Source organism: Diabrotica virgifera, chromosome 3 (genome assembly GCF_917563875.1).
Source record: "Diabrotica virgifera virgifera chromosome 3, PGI_DIABVI_V3a".
NCBI lineage: Eukaryota > Metazoa > Arthropoda > Insecta > Coleoptera > Chrysomelidae > Diabrotica > Diabrotica virgifera.
Window position 1 is genome coordinate 248,886,864 of NC_065445.1, and position 22,780 is coordinate 248,909,643.

General features: G+C 33.3%; 1 protein-coding gene across 1 annotated transcript in view; it reads left to right on the forward strand.

The window, feature by feature from the left end:
* The first annotated feature begins 569 nt into the window (after positions 1–569).
* The window catches only part of LOC126881670 (sialin-like), a 104,845-nt gene continuing 82,634 nt past the window's right edge, over positions 570–22,780 (forward strand). Inside the window, exon 1 of the mRNA XM_050646062.1 lies at positions 570–877. Coding sequence (XP_050502019.1) covers positions 813–877 — 65 coding nt within the window. The 5' untranslated portion in view covers positions 570–812. The remainder of the gene's footprint in view (positions 878–22,780) is intronic.

Sequence of the window (22,780 nt, forward strand, 5' to 3'; positions counted from 1 at the left end):
CATTCCCATTTTGCCCCGTAACCGGGGCAAAACGGGAATTTCGCACTAATAAGTTAAGTTCTTTATAACCAAATAACTAAGCCATTTGGATTATAAATAAAGTCATTTCTATGAAGCTTAATAGCAAGTGATCCTGTCTGACTTTGTTATTTTTTAATACACAGTTTAGTTTTCTTTCTATGATTTTTGTCTGTCTTAAGTATCCCGTTCTGCCCCGGTCTCCCCTACTATAAAATGATAAAAATATAAGGGTATATTATTACTCTCACTATATTCTTCCTTTTTTCAATTAATAAAAAAATGTAAAATATGATTAAAAGTTTCTTTCTAATGACTGAAGTGAGTCAACCCACGTTCATTCGAATGTCGCTATTGCCCATATTATGACGACTGTAAGTTATGCACACCGATGCATTTCCCGTTTTGCCCCGGTGTCCCCTACATTGTACACTAGACATATTTTAGTTTAATGACTCCTAGAATTAATAAAACTCAAACAACTTTGAAGCTGATTATCTCAGAACTACCAAAACTGCACTTAAACCCTTTTACGTCTGACCCCCTCAATTATTGTCATGTTGATCAACTATTATCCCCAGCTCTAGGACTAATATACCTGTCGCAGGTGCGAGGCTAAAATCGCGACTTTCAACGCAAACACCAATAATTCCATTCGCGAAGTCAGTGAAGTGTTCAGCCTATCAGCTATCACACACCACTTGCCATATGGTAGTCGCGAGTGAGAATAGAACTGGTGCCAAATTCAAAGTTGATGAATAGTGAAGTGGCGCTGCAACAGTTCTTATCTGAAGATGACCCACAAAACGGAGGGGGGCACAGTTGGACGGATTGAAGAAAGCAAACGAGAAGATCTCAGGTATTTAATTAATTGAATATATTAACATTCGAAGAAGTCAAACGGTTGAAGTGAAAGTATTTTTAAAGGTTAAAGTTTTTGTATCTGAATTTGGCGAATTCTTTTGTCCGTTTTAAAGTATAATATATTTTGAAAGAAAAATTTGAAAAAAAAATTATTTTATTTTTATATAAATTTGAGTTGTATCTCCGAAAAAATATGATATAAATAAAAAAAAGATAATAAAAACAGTATGTACCACTGGTCTATCTGCAAAACCCTCATGTGACAAACTTGCCTCTTCTTCGTCTATAATGTTCCTCTTCCTCGATTCATAATCCCATATACAGGGTGTTTCATTAATAATTGTCCATATAGTACAGTCGGGAAAATGAAAGAATACCCATGAACGAACATATAAAACACGCTGTATTTTCCTGTCACCGTGTCACAAAGAAAATTGCCTGGTGCAAGTACATTGTAACAATAATTATTTTTTGGCCAATTTTTTATGTGACACGGTGACAGGAAAATACAGCGTGTTTTATATGTTCGTTCATGGGTATTCTTTCATTTTTCCTACTGTAACTGGAGAAACCTTAGCACAAAATACGAAGATTTAACCTAGAACACTTAGATAAAATGTTCCTTACTGAGTTACAGGGTGTTTTATCTAAAAATTTAAAAACTATTTTTGCTCAGCACTTTAAAACTATTCGACGTATCCTTTTTATACTTGGCAGAAAGTGCGACTACTATATACCCTACTAAATTATGATAAACAAACGTTTCTAGCTACTACCAGACGCGTACGACAGGGGATAGTGAATGGTTGACCCTTCTCAAATTCTACGCCACTGGAGGAATTACTATTTTAGTACCATTTTTAGATTCTCCAATACTTTCTACATAAATAATACACTCCTCATTGGTAACGATAAAGTTATTAGTTTTCGAGATATTTGAAGTTAAATATGAAACGGCACAGTTATTTTGATTAATTTATGATATGATTCATAAATATGATTAAAATTTAAAAATTATTTGTACCATAGTACTTTAAAACTATTTGGCGTATCCTTATCCTACTTGGCAGAAGGTGTAGGTACTGTTCACAGTGTACACCCTACTAAATTAAGATAAATAAACGTTTCTATATACTACCAGAGGCGTACGACAGGGGATAGTGGCTGGTTGACCCTTCCCAAATTCTACGCCACTGACGAAATTGCTATTTTAGTGTAATTTTTGGATTTTTCAATACTTTTTATGTAAATACTATACTCTTTATTCGTAACGATAAAATAATTAGTTTTCGAGATATTTGAAATTAAAAATGACGCGACACAATACATTAACCCAAATTTTAACGTGTCTTTTCATTTTTAACTTCAAAGATCTCGAAAACTAATGATTTTATCGTTACGAATGAAGAGTATATTATTTCCATAGAAAGTATTGGAGAATCTAAAAATTGACCTAAAATAGCAATTCCGCCAGTGGCGTCGAATTTGGAAAGGGTCAACCATTCACTTTCCCCCGTGCGTCGTACGCCTCTGGTAATAGACAGAAACATTTGTTTAACATAACTTAGTAGTTTGTACAGTACCTATACTGCCTGCCAAGTATGAAAATGATACGTCGAATAGTTTTAAAATGCTGAGCAAAAATAATTTTTAAAATGTTAGATAAAACGCCCTGTAACTCAGTAAGGAACCACATTTTATTTAAGTGTTTTAGGTTAAATCTTCGTATTTTGTGCTAAGGCTTCTCCAATTACTATATGGACAATTATTAAGGAAACACCCTGTATAGGAATGTGGTGAAACCATCAAATTTTTCGATCGCTCTCTGTTCTGGGCTAGTTGTTCGGCCATTGAAGGTCCTCGATTGATCAGTGTTTTTGTTTGGCACACCTAATGGCTTGGAGATTTTCCCCTTCCCCGCGGTCTTCTTACTTCCTTCAACTTTGACCTCGTTGATAAGTTTTTCAGGAGATAAGAACTTCTGGAGGAAATAGAAATAAAAAGAGGCGTAAGGCAAGGTTGTATACTCTCCCGCTTATTGTCCAATCTATATTCGGAAGAAATAATTAAAAAATCACTCGAAGATGTAACAATTGGAATAAAAGTCAACGGCAGACCCATCAACAAGATCAGATATTATGCTGATCAGTGGTGTCATGGTGCGGGAACGCCGTTCCGGCACTGGTTAAGAAAAGAAAAAAAAATAGAGAATTTAGGTTTTGTAAACAAAAATTAGCAGTGCGTTCCGGCACTACTAATTTTGCCATGACACCACTGATGCTGATGATACTATACTAATACCAGAGAATATACAAGACCTACATGCACTCTTAGATAATGTGGTAATAGGTGAGGCAACGAAGCATTAAACCTAGGAATTTTGTGCAGTAAGATGAATCGTCATGCACCTTTTTGCATTTGATTCGAGAGAGTGTCAGGCAATTTTGTGAGCTAAATTGATCTCCGACAAAAGTTTTTGTGCATGAGAAAATGCATTTTCAAAGTGCATCTCGAAGAGATGGAAAATGAAAAATTTAGAGCTTAGGAAATATTGACGGAAATGAGTTCAATTTTTATTCTTGGGGGTTTTGGAGGTCACTGAGCACGAATTTCATGACGGCTATGGTCTCCGAGGTACCTGGTACCCAGGGTGGAACTCGTCGCCTGGGACGATCAAATAATTCGCGGGACGATAGAACAATTCGCAAAATGAAGATTGGATCGAAAAACTGAAAAATATGTTTTCAATATTTTTCAAAAATCTTACAATCTGAATGACACTAAACACGACCCCCCACTCCACCCCCTGGAGGTGGGGTGGGGGTAACTTTAAAATCTTAAATGGAAACCACCATTTTAAGAAACCCAAATTAGAAACTTTTATTCGAGACATTTTGTCGAATTGTGGATAGATGGCGCTATAATTAGAAAATACAATTTATCGTGATACCATATAGACAAGACGAAAACGGCGGGTTCGTTGGAAAAAATATTCCCATAAGAATAAATTTTTTTTAAAAGTTTTTTTAATCAAATTGCAAATAATATATATTTGGGGCCCGGATCATTTCTTTTTTAGTTTTTTTGGACCATTCTGGACAAAAAGGGTCTCTTATAATTTTTCCCTAAAGTTGATAAATTTTGAGTTATAAGCAATTAAAAATTGAAAAAAACGAAAAATGGCGATTTTCAAGGCTTAATAACTCGGTTGAAAGTTATTATTATGAAAGTCAGAAAGTGACTAAATCAAAGTTTAAAGCCCCCCTACAAGATCCTGAAGAAATGTTTGTCATTATTTTATTAGTAAGCTGTTATTTTTAAGTAATAATAATGAGCGCCATGCACGTATTAGGCGGCCGGCAATGGTGGGTGCGAAAGAGATGCCATTCCGGCAGTCAATGGTGCATCTTACTCGCTCTCACATTTACAGCCGCGTCAATACGATCTTACGGCTCTTTGTTAATAATTAAAAATAATAGCTTACTAATAAATTCTTCTTCTTCTTCTTCTTCTTTTATATAGGCAGTACTGCCTGTTTTTCTTCAACGGTACCTTTCATTCTGCCCCTAAGTTGTCATTCCATCTTTTCCTTGGGCGTCCTATACTTCTCCTGCCTAACGGTGACTTGTCCCTGGCTATTCTTACTATCCTTGATTCAGACATCCTGCTTATGTGCTCATTCCACTCTTCTTTTCTGTTCTTTACCCAGGTATTTATATTGTCTACTCCACATATGCGTCTGATTTCCTCACTTCTTACCCTATCCTGTAGTCCTTTTCCAGCAATCCTTCTTAAGATCTTCATTTCGTTGGTTTCCAGATGTCTTCGTGTTTTGCTTGTATCTGGTCTTGTTTCGGCCGTGTAAGTCATAACTGGCCTAATAACTGACATATATTCGGGCCTTTGTTTCCAATCTTAGGTGTTTGTTTTTCCAAATTGTGTCGTTTAGGCATCCGGCCGTTCTACTGGCTTTAATTATTTGGTCTTTTACCTCTTCTTCGATATTGTTGTCGGCTGATAGATTAATTCCCAGATATTTGAAAGTCATTACTTGTTGTATAATTTGATTGTCTAACTCCAATTTGCATCTTATTGGTTCTTTGGCAATTACTAAGCTTTTTGTTTTAGTAATAAATTAATGACACAAATTTCTTTAGGATCATGTAGTGGAAGCTTTAAACTTTGATTTAGTCATTTTCTGACTTTCATAATAATAATTTTTAACCGAGTTATTAAGTCTTAAAAATGGCCATATTAGCGTTTTTCAAATTTTAAATTGCTTATAACTCGAAAACCATCAACATTAGAGGAAAATTACAAGAGACCTTTTTTGTCCAGAATGGTCCACAAGATCTAAAAAAGATGTGTCTGGACCGAAAATATTTATTTTTAAAATTTGATTAAAAAATTTTTATAAAAAATTTGGACCACTTTTCACGTCGGCGACTTCTTGAACCTTATTCTGGGGTGTCTCACAAATGTTATTATGCAAAAAAATCTCATGGGGATATTTTTTCCAACGAACCCGCCGATTTCGTCTTGTCTAATAGGTAAATTATATAAACGGTCTAATATCCCGAGAAATACATTTCCAAATAAAAAACTAAAAATACGTGTTCAATATTTTTCAAAAATCTATCGAATGACACTAAACATGACTCTCCACTCCACCCCCTGGAGGTGGGGTAGGGGTAACTTTAAAATCTTAAATTGGAGCCCCCATTTTTTATTGCAAATTTGGATTCCCTACGTAAAAATAGTAACATTTATTCGAAAGGATTTCTCTTTCCTCTAGTTCTTCTTCAATTCCCTCCCTCCAGCTTCTTCTCGGCCTTCTTTTTTCCTTCTCCCTTGTGGTGTTCATGCCAAAATCTGTTTAGGATTCTGTCATCTGGAATTTTTTGTATTGGGACCGTGTAAGTTCGGAAAAGCGACACCTGGTTTCATAGCTCGGCAACTTTTTCGCACTTTTAATTATATTGGCCAATCATATTGGTCCTGGTTGCTGGATAATTGTCAAGGCCGTAGCCCAAAAAAAATATAAGAAGAAAAAGTAAGATTTAGGTTATGTTATTAAAAGGTAAACAATTGTATGTAGTAAATAAAATTAATTATTAAAATGCACTACTACAAGCAAAATACAGTTAATTAAATATTCTTTTATATAATAATTGCATATCATATCAATATTGTGGAGCAATATATAATTTTTCTTCTTTAATGACAGTAGGTATGAAATATACGTCAATTTGACAATTTCAATTGACAATATGAATTATTTAAGAAAGTTGCCAGATTTCTCCGCTATTCGCGCAAGATCGTTTCTCGTATCCCCCCCCCAAGTACTTGCACACCGCGAATATGGCCGTACCATCTTAGTTGTTTCGTTTTTATGTAATCAATTATTGTATGTGTGACTCCCATCATTTCTCGTATTCTCTCACGATCTTGATTTGCCTGCCGCTCTTCTCCAGAGGCACATTTCTGTTACTATAACATACTATATTATTCTGTTATAGTAACATTTTCTCCGTTCTTTGTTTCAGTGGCCAAACTTCACTGCCATACTATGTGAATTATCACATATGGATAATTTTTTCAAAGTTTCTTAAATATCCCTGCTCATAAGTAACTCTGAGATTCCATGTCCCAAGGTTTATTATTTTCTTGGATTCTTCCGTTTCTTTTGTGCTTATTTTTCCGTTTCCTTAGTCTATTCCTTTTCCTTTCCGTTTCGGTATCATAAATTCTCTCCTCCTCAGTTCTTTTTCTTCTAGTCTTTTGGCAATTTTACTAAAAGAAACGGCAATGTTATTTTCTTTGGTGTAGTTACAGTGTGGATAATTTTAGTTTCAAGAGCTTAAAAAGTTTTAAAGTTTGTAAAATTTTCAGAGAAGGCTAAACAGTGCTTACAAAATATGTATTCAGAATTGCCATAAAAATAGTAATTATTTATTTAACTAAAATAAAAGTTCTGATATGCAGATATAAATCAGTTCTTAGGAAAGATTTCTTTGGAAGAGAACAAAAAGTCTTTCAAACAATAAAGTTTAGAAGCTCGTTTCTATAGAAGTGTAATTAGGGATTTTAGGAAATTTTTTTGACTAATTAATACAGTATGGTTTATTTTACAAATGAGAAATAGATTGAAAGGTTTCTTTGAATGCATGTGAACGGTTGAAAAGAAAACGTGATAGTGGGGGGAGAAATTGAAAATGTGACAGACTGAGGAATGAGAAAAGGTTGTTGTTTGGCCGTTAAAGAAGAAAGAGGTATAAGCAGTAGTGAGTTAGTGGATAGGAAGTTATAGCAAAGAAAAAGTTTTAGTGTAATGATGGCAGATGATAAAATTTGGCTCACGGAAGATTTTATGCAGACACCAGAAGGGGAGCTGTAAGTAGAAAAATTGTTTTAAATTGGAATATATACCATCAGTTTTTTGTCTTAAAAAATTTTTTTTGGGAACCTTGTTTTTTCAACTGATTGATCAAATATAATACAAGATTCTTATCTATTATTTATCGATCTAGCATTGAAGGAAGGAGAATCAGGGATAGAGAGATATCAAATAATGTAAAATAAAGAGGATAGTAAATTTTTTATGTTTATATAGAAAAAAAATTGCTTGTATTTGTCATTTTTCGGAAATCCACAAGGAAAAGAAAAAGGTTTTCCTGTAGTTGGCTGTATACCATCAATCACAAAATTGGAAAGAAATCCTTTGTAAAAAAAAAAAAAATTTATATTTTATATTTTATATATTTTTTTTTTATACCTTTTACAAAGGATTTCTTTCCAATTTTTCGGAAGGTAAAATCTATGCATATTTATTGGAAAAGCCTATTACAGATATTTCAAATGATTAAGAAGTATCTATAATTTTGTCTATAACTTATAGGCCAATTCTGACATTTTGCTTGCTGGTGATAGTATCTTCTTCTTCGTCTAGCCATTCACGTCTACTTCTGAACATAAGCTTCTTCAAGTCTTCCTTTCCATTGTTTTTTATTGTACGCTACTTGTAGCCAATTTTTCCCGACAGTTCGTTTCAGATCATCTGTCCATCTCATACCCACATAACAATTTCATGTTCTTAGTAGATTCATAGAACATACTTTTCAGAAAAAGTATATACTAAGAATATGCGTAATTACCATTGCGAATGTGCATAGCACATACTGAGTATATACTACATTACAGTACTTAAACGTTCTATGTATATATTTAGAATGTACTACCGCACTTCTTTTCAGTATATACTAAGAATATACTTTTTAGAACAGTCCAAGGACGTGCTATAAACCTTCTATTTATATACTTAGAACGTACTACCGCACATCTTTTTAGTTTATACTAAGAACGTACTTTTTAGAATATTCCAAGGAAGTGCTATAAACCTTCTATTTATAAGTATACTTAGAACGTACTACTGCACATCTTTGTATTAGAAGAATATATTTTTAAGGATATTCTAAAAAAGTGCTATCAAGTGCTATATTGCTCAGAAGTATGTTTTCAGCATCACCTAATCTCATCTTAGGTTCTACTGGTTCTACCAAATACCTATTATATTTACATATTTTAATGGCAAATGAGAATGTAGTTAGCACCTACATTCTGCAATATTACTTAAAAAGTAAGTACATATTTATAAATTTTAGTTGTCTATATAAACTATTATATTATAATATTTAGCTAAACCAAACTACGTATGAGTAACTAAAACTTATATACTTATATGTACTTACTTATATATGTATTTATTAAATAATATTGAGTTACCAAAATAGATTATATCTATTTTGAAGCACCGCAAACAAATGTGTTATTTAAATAAAGAGATTATGTATGTTCTTTAGTCCTAGTAGGTAATACTTTATTATCATTCGTCTTCATCTTTAACACTGCCACACTGCATAGATACCACCTCCACCTCATCTATGATAGATACATAATATTTTTGATTTCATGTTTTACCGTTGTTTCCTACCCTGATCCATTCAGGTAAGAAATGGTCAGAATAAGACAAGACGGGGTTAGGGGGATATGTATTGCGGAAGTGGAATAACCTTAGAGGATGGAAAATTTTTTTGCAAAATTTTCCATCCTCTAACGGAATAACAACATCGCTGAACCAGTGAGTGTTGCCAAACGGAGGGAAATTTCACTTTTTGCGGGAATTTTCAACATAAAAGGTGATAAAAGGAAAAGTAAAAGGGAATTTTTGTTCCAGTCCAAATTGTAAAATATTAAAAAAAAATTAAAATATTTGAAAATAATTAAACATATCTTCTCAGATTTTGTAAACAGGAAGGAATTTTTTTATAAAAGTGGGAATTTTTAAGGTTGACGGAAAAAGCTTACTCGATGGTTGGCAACACCAATGCCTTTGCGGTTGTGGGTTTTGGCATGCTTTGGTTCTGGAATGGCCCGTATCCCAGCCTCCCGTATTGAATTGAATGTACCTAAATTCAAATTCCAACGATGTAAAAATACTCGTGACACTGGCGAAGCGTCCATGTAACCACTGTTACTATTGGTAACAGTTAAAAAACTAGAAATATATTATTATATTATGTGGTAATAGTACCTAACTCAGTAAATAGCCAACTACTCGTAGACACGAAAATATTGGCGAGTTTATGTGACTCAGTTGCACTTTATTATACTCTGTTACCAGACTCATTTCTGGTTACAATGGTTATATACCCACGCTGGCCCTCGGGACCGGCTAGTTACTGAAAATTTGGAAGAAGCGACGGCATAAGTGCGCTGTGTATCAGTAGCGCTGTTACCAAATTTAAAATTGTGACAGTACCTATAAAAAGTTCGCGTGCAGTTTACCATAGATGAGTGTCGCTTCTTAATCGATCAACTATTGAAAAGTAATTCTCCTTGTATAATTTTGAAGAAAAAAATGAGATTAAAAATGAAAGACCTATTTTAAACAATTTAAAAAAGGAATCAACAAAAGTAGTTCGATATTTTAAATTTAGTTGGTATGGTTTGTTCAACAGTAAATGGTTTGAGTTCAATTAGTGCGGTCGTAAATATTATTAAATTTATCTGACCTGGCCCATTGTTAAGACCCACCCGGAGCGATAAGCCACCGAGATAGACAGAGTTGGTCTTTTGCAATTAACACTGACTAGACGGTACTCCCATAATAAAGCCTAAAATAAATTTTACCTGAAACCGGGCCTTTTATACTATTATCGGTTAATCCGGGCTGTTTATAGTGGTAACTAATTGAACTTAACCATTTACTGTTTAACATACCATACAGTGAAAATCCTTGGTTATATTATGGTTGCAAGAAAAATATACTGTATTGTTGGCCATGCCCTCTGGTTTCTACAGAAAAATGGGTGGAGCAGGTTCAAGATTTAAATAGTGTTAGATTTTTAAAAAGGAGAAATGAAATTTCTCCGTTACCTACATGTAAGATGTATACCAAATTTGATTCAGTTTGGCAAAACAAAAATCAAAAGTTCTCCTAACCAAGCTTTTAAAGCAAATATTGCTAAACATAATGAGTTTGTTAAAAAATAGATAGGTATATCCTTAGTACACTTATAATAGATACTGTATGTTTTTGGGCCAAACAAGAACTAGCGTTTCGTGGTCATTTTGAGTGCGACGACTCTGACAATCGAGGCAATTACAGGGAATTGTTAACATTAATTGCCAAAAAAGATAAAAAATTTTGTCAACATCTAGAAACATCTGTTTTTTCGAGAGTTTTAAGTGATATACAAAATGATTGAAGCTACACTCACCGGCACAAAATTCCGCCACCCAAAATTTTTGATTAAGTTTGACAATTTATAACTTTATTATTTGTGCTCCGATTTTCAAGATTCTCGCACCAGTTTGTAGGTACATGTATTCATATTGTTTGGTATTATTCCGGTAACAAAAAATTTGGCTTGCATGTCATTGTACAGGGGTGAAAGGAAGCGTTGTATTTTCTCCTAATTTTAAAAAATTCTGTGGAAAAATGGAATAGCTCATTTTGTTTCATAGTCCTGTCATATTATCCCGGAGGCATCACTAAATTTTTGTTTTTTGAATTATCCGAATATCTTTTTTCTTGTAAGAGCTGCACCATTTTTTGTAAATAAAAACACTGATTGACTCATACAATTGAGGTTGGATTGATAAGATTAGAATGGCCCGCATGCAGCCCAGATCTCAATCATATTGAGCATTTATGGGATGAACAAAAAAAGCTATTTGCCGTCATCCTAGGCCTCCAGAAAATTTGGTACAGTTATGGCCCTGGTAGAGGAATATCGGGCTATTCCCCTGCCAAGGAAAACACATCTTTATTAGATGCTAAACAGATTGCGAGCAGTCGTTGCTGCAAGAGGTGGACATAACCGCTATTGAATTGTTTTGTTTTGTTGTTAAATTTATTTTGTTTTGTTAATTTTAGTGCGTTTGATACTTTTAATTAAATAAACCTTCAAAGCAGTGTTTTTAATTACAGCTCTTACAAGAAAAGAGATATTCAGATAATTCAAAAAACAAGACCTTAGTGATACCTCCAAGATAATACAAAAGGAGTATGAAACAAAATCAGCCCTCCAATTTTTCCACAGAATTTTTTCAAGTTAGGAGAAAAACAGCGCTTACATTCACCCCCGTATAGTTAAATCTAAGCAAAAAATTTTTGTTACCGGAATAATAGCAATTGACATCAATACATGTACCTACAAACTCATGCAAGAGTCTTGAAAATCGAAGTACAAATAATAAAGTTATAGATTGTCAAACTTAATCAAAAATTTTGGGTGGCGGAATTTTGCGCCGGTGAGTGTATATATACATTTATCTTCATTTTTTTAAATAAGATTTTTTGCATCTGGTTTTGGTAACACTTCAGAAAAAGTCACGCGTCCCCACTGACTCGTGATAAAGTTATTTCAATTATGAAAACGAATTTTTAATAATAAATGTTAATACAATTAATGTTTAAACTTTTTTACCATACAACAATTTTGAAATGAAATTCGTCCAATACTACCTACATACATAAATTTTATTAATTATTCTAAAAAATAACGAAGTTAATAATCTATTAGGCTAATATCATACTTTCTATACATACATATTATTTTTAAGATATTTTAAAAGTATCTACTTATAAGTATGTGTTAAGAATGTACTTATAAGTACGTGCTAAGAATATTTGATAAAGGTATATTCTAAGAATAAACTTTTACGAATATTCCGAGTAACTACGTACACGAATGTACTCACTATATTCGGTACGAGAATATACTTTATAGTATATGCAAAGAACATGAAATTTAGAATGTTTTTTAAGGTACATGCTATGCTTGTACTACGCATATACTAAAAAGAATATACTCCGACGAATGTTGATAGTATATGCTTAGAACATGATACGAACATCATTGTTATGTGGGTAGGAGGTCTGCCTCTGGGTCTTTTGTGTTGGTATGGTCTCCAGGTTAGAATTGTTCTGTGCCATTTGTTTAGATCGCTCCTAGCTACATGTCCAGCGAATTCCCATTTCAATTTTAATGATTTTTTTACCACATCGGTGACTTTGGTTTTCTGTCTTATCCATGTGTTTGTTTTCCTGTAAGTGATATGCCAAGCATTGCTCTTTCCATCGCGTGTTGAGTATGTTCATATTCTTTTTTGTGATTGTCCATGTTTGTGCCCCATATGTTAATATCGGAATAATGCATGCATCAAACACTTTAGATCTAAGATGTAGTTGAATTTGCTGATTTCTGAGTATATAGTCCAGTTTGCCGAATGCTGCCCATGCTAACTTTCTTCTTCTTTTTATTTCTTCCGTTTGAATTTCCCTGTTTAGTATTATTTTTTGACCTAAGTATATGTAAGTATTCTTCAACTTTTTCTATAACTTTGTCGTTTATTATTATCACGGTTTCTTCGGAGTGCACGACTTTTGTTTTGTTTAAATTCATTTTCAGTCCTATTTTAGAAGATTCTGTGTGTACTTCTGAAAACACGGTTTGCAGTTATCTTGTAGGTCAGTAGCTATCAGGATTATGTCATCCGTGATAGTATAGATTTTGTATAATCCTTAAATTTTTGTCGTAGGTATATTCCTACTCGTCCAAACATTTTCATTAGTTTGCCTTGTCTAACGTTATCGAATGCTTTCCTTAATTCTACACCTCTGAAGCAGCACTTACCTACACGCTGAATAATGCCTCTTTCAGTGACTGATCTAGAAATTTAAGTGTTAAAAAATGAAGGTCCCCTAATTTTCCTAACTAGTGGTTTATTATAAGGTTGAATTAGCCTGTCTGTGGGTTTAGTTTCATGCAGCTAATATATTTTTATATTTTTATGTTTCAACAACTTTTTTCTTTAAGGATTTAGGGGAGGGAGGTTTGTAATTGTGAGGAGTTTGACTAATTGGCTTAATAGGCTAATGGGTCGATAATTTTTCTGGTCAGTTTTATATCCTTTTGTATGTGGCAGAATGGTTACAGCCTTATTCCATTTATGTAAATGGTATTGACTTTTCTCGTAAGCATAAATTAAAAAGTCCTTGTATTTTGAGGATCCTCTTGGTGCTTTATTGTCTTTCATCTTATCCATTGACTGTCTGATCCTTGAAGAAGAACCTTGATTTAATATTATGGTTGTTCAGTTGCCTCTTTTATCTTTATTTCGATGTCCAGTCTACTTTGTATAGTTTTTGATAGAAATATTCCACAGTTTTTAACATGTTTTAACAACTCAGTCCTGTTGTTTATCATTTCACCCTGTTTGATTTTTTCTCTTATAAATTATTTAAATAATTAAAGAATTGGATTTGCTTTCTTTTTAACTCTACATAAAAAGATACATATTAATGAGGGCAAGTTAAGAATTACACTTTAAATCAGAGTCAAGGTTGTTGGCCGAACAACTTTTGATTTCGTATATACAGTGTGCGCCAAAATATTGGACACTGAGGCTATAAATATATTTGACTGATGGATTTAAGTTGAGATTAAACAAAAGAAGTAAGATCGTGGTAGAAGAAAATACAAATGTTTGAAATAACAGTCAAATTTTCACGCATATAGAACTCAACCCGAGATGACATCATGGAGAAAAGGCGAAGAAATAAAACCAACAAGACAAAATACAAAGAAGTGAACCGTGAGATTAAGAGAAAAATTAAAGAAGACAAAGAGAAGTGGGTTCTGGAAAACTGCAAGGAAATAGAAGAATATGAAAGAAAGTACGATATAGCTTTAACATGCATAAAAAGGTCAAGGAAATAACAGGTAAAAAAGTGAAACAAGCATCCATCGTAAAAGACAAAAAAGGTAAGATAATTACAGATTTAAATGAAAAACTGGCAAGATGGACACAATACATTTAAGAACTTTTTGCAGACGAAAGACCAGAAATAGCAGTGGAAGAACTGAAGAACCTACAGAAGACACAACAAGGCCTGAAATCCTAAAAAGCGAGATAGGTATATGCTATAAGGAACACTAAAGGGGCCAAAGCTGCAGGACCAGATGAAATTTCTGTAGAATATTCTGTGACATTTTGCTTACCTTTTTGAGAACTTTTTGCAGACGAAAGACTAGAAATAGCAGTGGCAGAACGTACAGACGACACAACAGGGCCTGAAATCCTAAAAAGCGAGATAGGTATATGCTATAAGGAACACTAAAAGGGGTAAAGCTGCAAGATCATATGAAATTTCTGTAGAATTGTTAAAACTTATAGACGACGCGACGACACACCTGAAATATTGGTGAACCTCTTTAACACAATTTATGGAACAGGCATCATACCAAAGAAATGTCTCTCCTCTACTTTTGTCACAATCCTGAAGACGAATAACGCCAGAGAGTGTTCAAACCACAGAACTATAGCATTGATGAGCCACACACTAAAAGTATTTTTTAAAATAATTTACAAAAGAATATTTAATAAATTAGAAGAGGACATAAGCGCCACACAGTTTGGATTCAGAACTGGACTGGCAACACGGGAAGCTTTGTTTGGTCTGAGTGTGTTAATGCAAAGATGTTTGGATGTAAACCAAGACCTCTACGTAGGTTTCATAGATTTTGAGAAGGACTTCGATAAAGTCAGACACCAAAAGCTGTATGAAATCCTAAGAAGCAAAAACATCCACAGTCGTGACATTAACATCATATCGAGGTTTACTGAGGACATACAGCAAAAATCAAGGTTGATAACGAGATAACCGAAGAAATTGGGATTCGTCGAGGTGTGCGTCAGGGTTGTGTGCTTTCTCCACTACTATTCAATATATATAACGAAACAATATGCCAGGAAGCGCTCCTAGAGCAAAACATTGGTATGAACATTAACGGAGAGTTAATTAACAATATACGATACGCTGATGACACACAGTATTTGATGGAAAACATAAACACTCATACCAAATGGTCTAAAACTGAACATAAAAAAAAATATGATTGTAACAAAGAAGCTATACGCTCTTTCGCTGGTGTCGCTCCTGGCGGATTACTAATTCAACTTTCACTGGTAATTTTTAAATTTATTATTTAATTGTTATCGCTTAATATTTACAACGCAAAATAGTAATTAAATTGTAATCGATTTTTTAAAGATTTTGCTAATCATTTTGACGTTCTATTGATAAAATATGAATTTCTTACTTCGGATACTTTCACAATTATCGTGTAGATGGCGCAGATTAATTTATAAGTACATATTACATGATATTACGGAACATTAAAAAACTTAAATTCAGCATTTAAAACGTAAGTATATTTAAGGTAAAAATATATACCACAGCTTTGACCAACTAATATTTATTATAATTAATATTTTTAATTTTAATTTTAAATTAATCACTTTGACATTTGTGTCAAATTTCCGGTAAACGTTTACAGACTTGCCACTACTGGCGCTCGCGAATTTGTAAATATCCCCTCTACGTACGAGCTCACAGCGTATACACCAATGTGAATTTAACTATATAAATAATCAGCCAGTTGAAAGAGTTACGTCCTACAAATATTTAGGGGTTTAGGTCACTGATACTAATGACCAGACAAGAGAAACCAAGAGGCGAATAGAGATCGCGAGACAATCGTTTGTCAATATCAAAAAGTTCCTATGCAGCCAGGACATAAATATAAACTTAAGAAGGAGAATGTTAAGGTTCTATATGTTTTCTCCTTTCTGTTGTACGGCTTGGAAGCTTGGACACTGAAAAAGATAAACATAAAAAACATTGAGGCATTCGAGATGTGGTGCTACAGGAGAATGTGGAAAATACCATGGACAGAAAGAGTAACAAATCAAGATGTTTTGCTGAAGATGGGGAAGGAATGCGAAGTCATAAAATCCATACAAACGAAAAACCGGAATATCTAGGGCACATAATGAGAGAAGAAAAGCACTCTCTGCTAAAACTCATAATCCAAGGAAAAATCTCGGGAAAGAGAAATGTGGGACGTAGGAGGATTTCCTGGTTGCGAAATTTAAGGGAGTGGTATGGGTGCAGTTCAATACAGTTGTTCAGAGCTGCAGCCAACAAAGTTAAGATTGCTGTGATGGTAGTCAACCTCCGATAGGAGACGGTACTGGAAGAAGAAGAGGTGTCATCAGATGAGGTGAATAATTGTATTAATTCTTGTTTTTCTTAACTAATATGTAGTGTGTTATGAACTAATTTTAACCTGTATACCTACTAAATATGGAACGGAGAATGATCAATACTAAGTTCAGTGATCGTAAATCCAATGAAGCGATAAGATGACGATCTAAAGTAACAGATGTGATCCAGAAAATTGCCATGTTAAAATGGAACTCGGCTGGACACATAGGAAGAACGGAAGACAACCGTTAGACGAAGCGAATTCTCGCATGGCGATCCAGGGCAAGCAAAACAAGTAGAGGCAGACCTCAAACAAGATGGACTGATGACATCAAGCGAATGGCTGGGCACGAATGGATGCAAAAACAGCAAACAGATATGAATGGACACACCTAAGGAAGGATTACATTCGACGATAGATGGAATAGCTGTTGATGATGACTTGCCAGAGATACATGTCGATAATAATTAATACTAATACAAAATATTCTGAAGATACAAATTATTCAAATACATATTATTCTAATTTACTTAATACTAAATAAAAAAGTGTCTATCTATAATTACTATTAATTGCTATTGCAAACAGGTCATTAGAGTCAAAAGAAAAGAAAGAAAGAAAAAAAATCTCATAAGAATTCCTAAAACGATATCGACAAGAGACCTATTAAGATTGCGGAATGGGACGTTTCGATGCCGCCGGTTCATCGCCGGCCGTTTCGATGCCGCCGGTTCATCGCCAGTCCATTTCATCGCTGTCATATCTCGCATTTCCTAGAATTCCTAATTAATACTAAAAATAACTAATAATTGTAACTATCGAAAATTCGGAAATATATCAGATAGCGATTAATTGACTGGCGATGAATCGGCCGGCATCGGCATCGAACTGGCGACATCGAAACGGCGGCGATGAAACATCCTAGACCCTTAAGATGATTGTATTACTATAAATAGGAAAAAGGAGGGTAAATAAACAATTGGGTTAAAACCAGGGCCTATTTTACCCCTAGGCCTCTGAGGCCCAAACGATTCTTATCATAAAACTGCAATAAAAGTAGGTAGATTGCCGTGTCGGCATTTTAAAAATAAGCAAAATTTAAACACCCCTTCGAAGGATCAACAAGAGGTACCATTTACAAGAGGTATAGTCACGTATTTGTCATAATATTTATTCAAAATGCACTTTTAAATTTAATATACATATAGTTTGATGTTTGATGGCGTTTTTTGCAAAGATAAAGTATTGATTGCTTGTAAAGTTAGCTCAACTAATCTATTCATTAATCAGTATCTAGTCGTTTTATTAAATTTCTTTGAACACTTTTTCTTAATTAAGTAATCGTTTCGTTAATTATCCTCCTTTATTTTTCGCCTCCAGCCTTGTTTATCTGTCGCTGCTCCCCTCCATACATGGACTCCTAAAAATGCTTGTGCATCGCTGCTTATTGTGTCTTCCCAGCGCGTTCTTTGCTCTCCAACCGGTCTCTTTCTCTGCATCCAAGAGTTCAGTGCTCTTTTTGGTAACGTAACCTCTTCCATTATTATCACATGTCCGACCCATTGCAATGTTTGTATTCTGATGAAGTTTGACAGGGGTGTTTCCTTTACCTTCGAATGTGTCGAGTTTGTTTTTGGATGTTTCTTTCAAGATCCATGCTTCACTGCCATTGGTCGAATTAAGGGTTTATAGATTCTTATCCTTGTATTTCGGTGGACACTTTTAAACCGAAATATATGGGAATGGGAGAGGGCAAAATAAGCTCTGTTTGCCTGTGCTATTCTCCTCCATATTTCTATCTTCTAATCCATCGGCATATATTTCTAGTACTCCCAGGTATGTAAACTTTCCAACCGTTTCAATGTCATCTTCATGTATAATGTTTTGTGGGACTATATTTCTTCTCGTCTGTATCATTATTTTTGTTTTTTTTCTTTGTTAATTTCCAAACCTAGCCTTTTAGTTTGCGTTTTTAACTCTGCGCATGTTTTTTATGCTCCTGTTAATATTCTATTCATAATATTAATATCATCGGCATAAGCGCCTAGTTGAACGGATCTGTTGGTCAGTAGGTTTCCTCGTCCAGTCTGCATTTACCTAACCGCATACTCCAGTGCCAGGTTAAACAATGTTGAGCCTCCTTGCTTCAATCGCCGCGAGATTTTGAAAAAGTCTGTCAGGTGGTTTTGTGCTCATACACATGCCTGAGTTTCATCCATTGTGTCTTTAATGAGCTTAATTAGCTTGTGTCGTATTGCGAATTCAGCTAAAGTAGGTATATTCTCTTCCTTTCGACTAAGTCGTATGCCTGTTTGAAGTCTACAAACACGTTGTGAACATCAATGTCGTGTTCCCATGATTTGTTAAAGACCTGCTTGACTGTAAATATTTGGTCCATTGTCGATCTTCCCCGTCTGAAGCCTGTCTGAAACTCTCCAATAATATTTTCTGCTAGTGGTTGGAGCCGCTGGTTTATAATAAACTTACGTGAGGACTTTATATGCTGTACATAGTATAGAGAAACTCCACGGTAGTTTTTGCACTTCAAACAATTTTTAATTATTGAAATATAAATTTCATTTATTGCAATATTATATTAAATATTAAAAATTTTATTAATTAAAAATTGCAATTTTAAAAATTTAAATTTTTGGTGCAACTATATTTCTATTAAATAATTAATATGTACATTTAAAAAAGTTATTATTATTATTACTATTTATATAAATTTTTGTTAGGGGCCCGAAAATTAAGTAGTATCCCTGGCCTGATTTAAAGTAAAATAGGCTCTGGTTAAAACAAAGGTTAACGAGATTAGCTAAGATTGATTACAGACACACATTTGTACTATGTATAAATTTGATTAGACAATCATAATATACTCTTTTGTCATTAGTAGCCAATAGGTTATTTATTTGGTACGGAGGAAATATTTTCAGCGTTTGCAAGTTGTTTAAAAGAGTTCCTGAATGGTGAATATATTTGGAACACTTATAAAGATATGATTAAGATCTCCTTGTTCTTGACATGTTTCACATAAATCTGAATTGTAAATTTTGATTTTAGCAAGATGAGCAGGATAACAAGCGTGACCAAATCTCAATCTTATTAAGGTTGTTACGGGTGTTATTAAATTTCTTAAACCATCTCGAATTTGGGATGTATGGTTATATATACACACATTGTGTTGTTGAGTGGTCGCAAAAAGTTTGCCAAGAAGTTTTCCAACGATCTATTTGATTTATTTTAGAGATACAAAAAGTGTCAGGAATACAAATTCTCTCATCTGGTACAATTTTAGCTGAAGAGGTTATTGCAGCTTTAACAACAGAATCAACATGCTAATTATATTTTATACCAACATGAGCTTTTACCCAAATAAAATTAGTAGTTTTATTTTTATTTATAAGGTTGACAAGCATGTTCTTAATTTGGTAAATGAAAGGATTATAATTATAATTGGGTAACTTTGAACTTTTAAGAGATAATAAAACTGACAATGAATCGGATATTATTAAAACTGATTTATTGTTTAAACTATCGAAATATATCAAGGATTCAAGAATTTCAATTGCTTCAGCACTAAAAATTGAGCAATTGGAACGTAATTTTAACATTTTTTCTGTCGACTTAGATGGAATGTAGAAATCACATCCGGTCCCTTGCGATGTTTTGGATGCATCTGTATAGATTACAGTTGCTTTGGGCCATTTGTCTATACAGGAATTCAAGATGGATGAATCTAATAATGAACTATTATAATATATCGGTATATGTAATGTATATCAGGTTCATAAAAAATGCGTAATAGTTGTTAGTATCAAGGTTGTTAATAGTGTTGATATACTTATTGTTACACATGGCTCTAAAGGCTGTACACAGGGTTGGTGTATTTTTATGAGTCCAGTAACTGTTTCTTAGATCATCTGTGTTTAGTAAGCTTATGCTAGAATATAAGGAATTATTGATACATGAACATTATTTTTATAATACATTTTTCACTCAGATAATCTCTTCTAAAATTCAAGGGAGGTTCTAAAGCTTCAACATGCAATGGAGCTATTGGAGTAGACTTCATTGCTCCCATACAGGTACGTAGAGTACGTTGAAATATATCAATTTTATTTAAAATTTGTTTACTTGCCGATCCATAAAGTATACATCCATAGTCCAATCCTGAATAGAGAATTGAATTACCTTTCAAATGAGCTATCACACGACCCCTATTCTCATTTAAAAAATCATCGATGACGTCATCACGCCCAGATGGGTGATGTCACTAGTATTAGTAGATAGTAGCCAAAAAGTCGTAATTTAAAACTGAAAATTGACTTCTTTCTGGATTTTTTTCCAAAATCGCCCATTCATGAAAAAATGAATTTATTCCAACCTTTACGTGCTCACTGTATAATGCGTAAATCCTCTATAAATTAAATATCATTAATTTCACTCCATTCAAAGTACTAAAATTGGTCATTTAAGGATAGTAATAAATTATCCTTTAACATATTTTTATACACCTTGCTTAATTCCCACTAAATTCACATTTATATAAAAAAATACAAATCTTTCTTCTCAATTATAGTCAACTCAACCAAAGCTTTTCACCTCCAAATTTTCACAGAATGGATCAATTTGCTAGAAAATTTGAGAATAAGTAGTGGATAGTCCATGGATCAAAATCTATATGATGCCGACAGGCGCTATTACCATGGGGGTGGTTGTCACTGTGACCCCATCTCGGAGGGTGGAAATTTTTTATTATACTTTGACCGCAAAAGTTAATAAAAACATTCATTCTAAGCAAAAAATGTTTACACATTTTTTTGATAAAATTAATAGTTTTTGATTTATTCGCTATCGAAATTGTTTTATATCTAAAAAATCAATGTTTTTCGATGGTATACTCTTTTACGATTCACTAAATTTTTGCCGTAGAACAAATTTTATCAGACCACGTTCTTGGAAATTAAATTACCAACAATTTCATATTTAAACATTTTTTCGTATCTCTGATGCTAATCTTTCTATTCTGAAGAAAATGGCATTTTTTACCAAATTGCAAACATTCGTTATTCGCTTTGAACTTCAGTTTTTTAAAAACTAATCATTCTAAGCCAGTCAAACTTCTAGAATCTATTAATAATACATAAATAAAGAAGAACAAATAAGGCCAATGAGTAAAAACACCGTTAACTTACATTATTATGCTTCCAATTGGATTTATCCTTTTTTTTTCAAAAAAATTTATTGATTTTTTAACCGTATCTTTTTATTTTTTATCTTAGAAAGTTCGTTAAAAAAGAATTTTGTAGGTTTTTACAAGATCTATAAGGCTGTTATTATTAAATCCTTTTAAAGTTCTCAGTCAGAAAAAGAGGTAGCATTGAAAGGGTTGGTAAAGGTGGTTTTTTGCATGATATTACAAGATTTAATTGTCAATAGCTCACTCAATTATTGCCGAAAAAAAAGTTTTGCAAACAAAGTTCTTGGGAATTAAATAAGCTACAATTTCATATTTAAACATTTTTTCGTATCTCTGATGTTAATCTTTCTATTTTGAACCATTTTTTACCAAACTCCAAAAACTCGATATTCGCTTTTAACTCCATTTTTTTTAAATACTAATGATTGTAAGCCGAACAAACTTCTAGAACCTATTAACAATACATAAATCAAGAAAACCAAATCAGGTCAATGACAAATGTTAATTAGGGTGGTGATTAGGGGGTTGTTTACGATCACTTTTTTGCTGAAAAAATAGGGACTGACATTCTTTTCATTATAAGTCACTTAATTTTTTTAGCTAGAGATTTTTTTTATTTCTGGAAATACATATTTTTAAATACTTTAAGTTAGTTTCAACAAGTTATCCTCGAAAAATGCATAGTTTTCCCGTCCTTTGACTTTGAAACTACAATATTTAGCATTTGAGGAAGAAGAGCCAACATATAATAAAGTATAGCTCGATTACTATTGGTCTTAAAGAAAATTTAAAAAACGGTTTTGTTTATTTTTTCAAAAGCTACATTAGCAGAAAACTGATTAAAAACATTGATTTTTTCCATATAAAATTAACACTGTCGATAGCGAATAAATCGAAAACTATTAATTTTATAAAAAAAATGTATAGAACGTTTTTTGCTTATAATGAATGTTTTTACCAACTCTTGCGGTCAAAATATAATAAAAATTTCCACCCCCGAGATGGGGTGGTAACCACCCACATGGTAAACGCGCCTTTTGGCATGATATAGATTTTGATCCTTGGACTATTCACT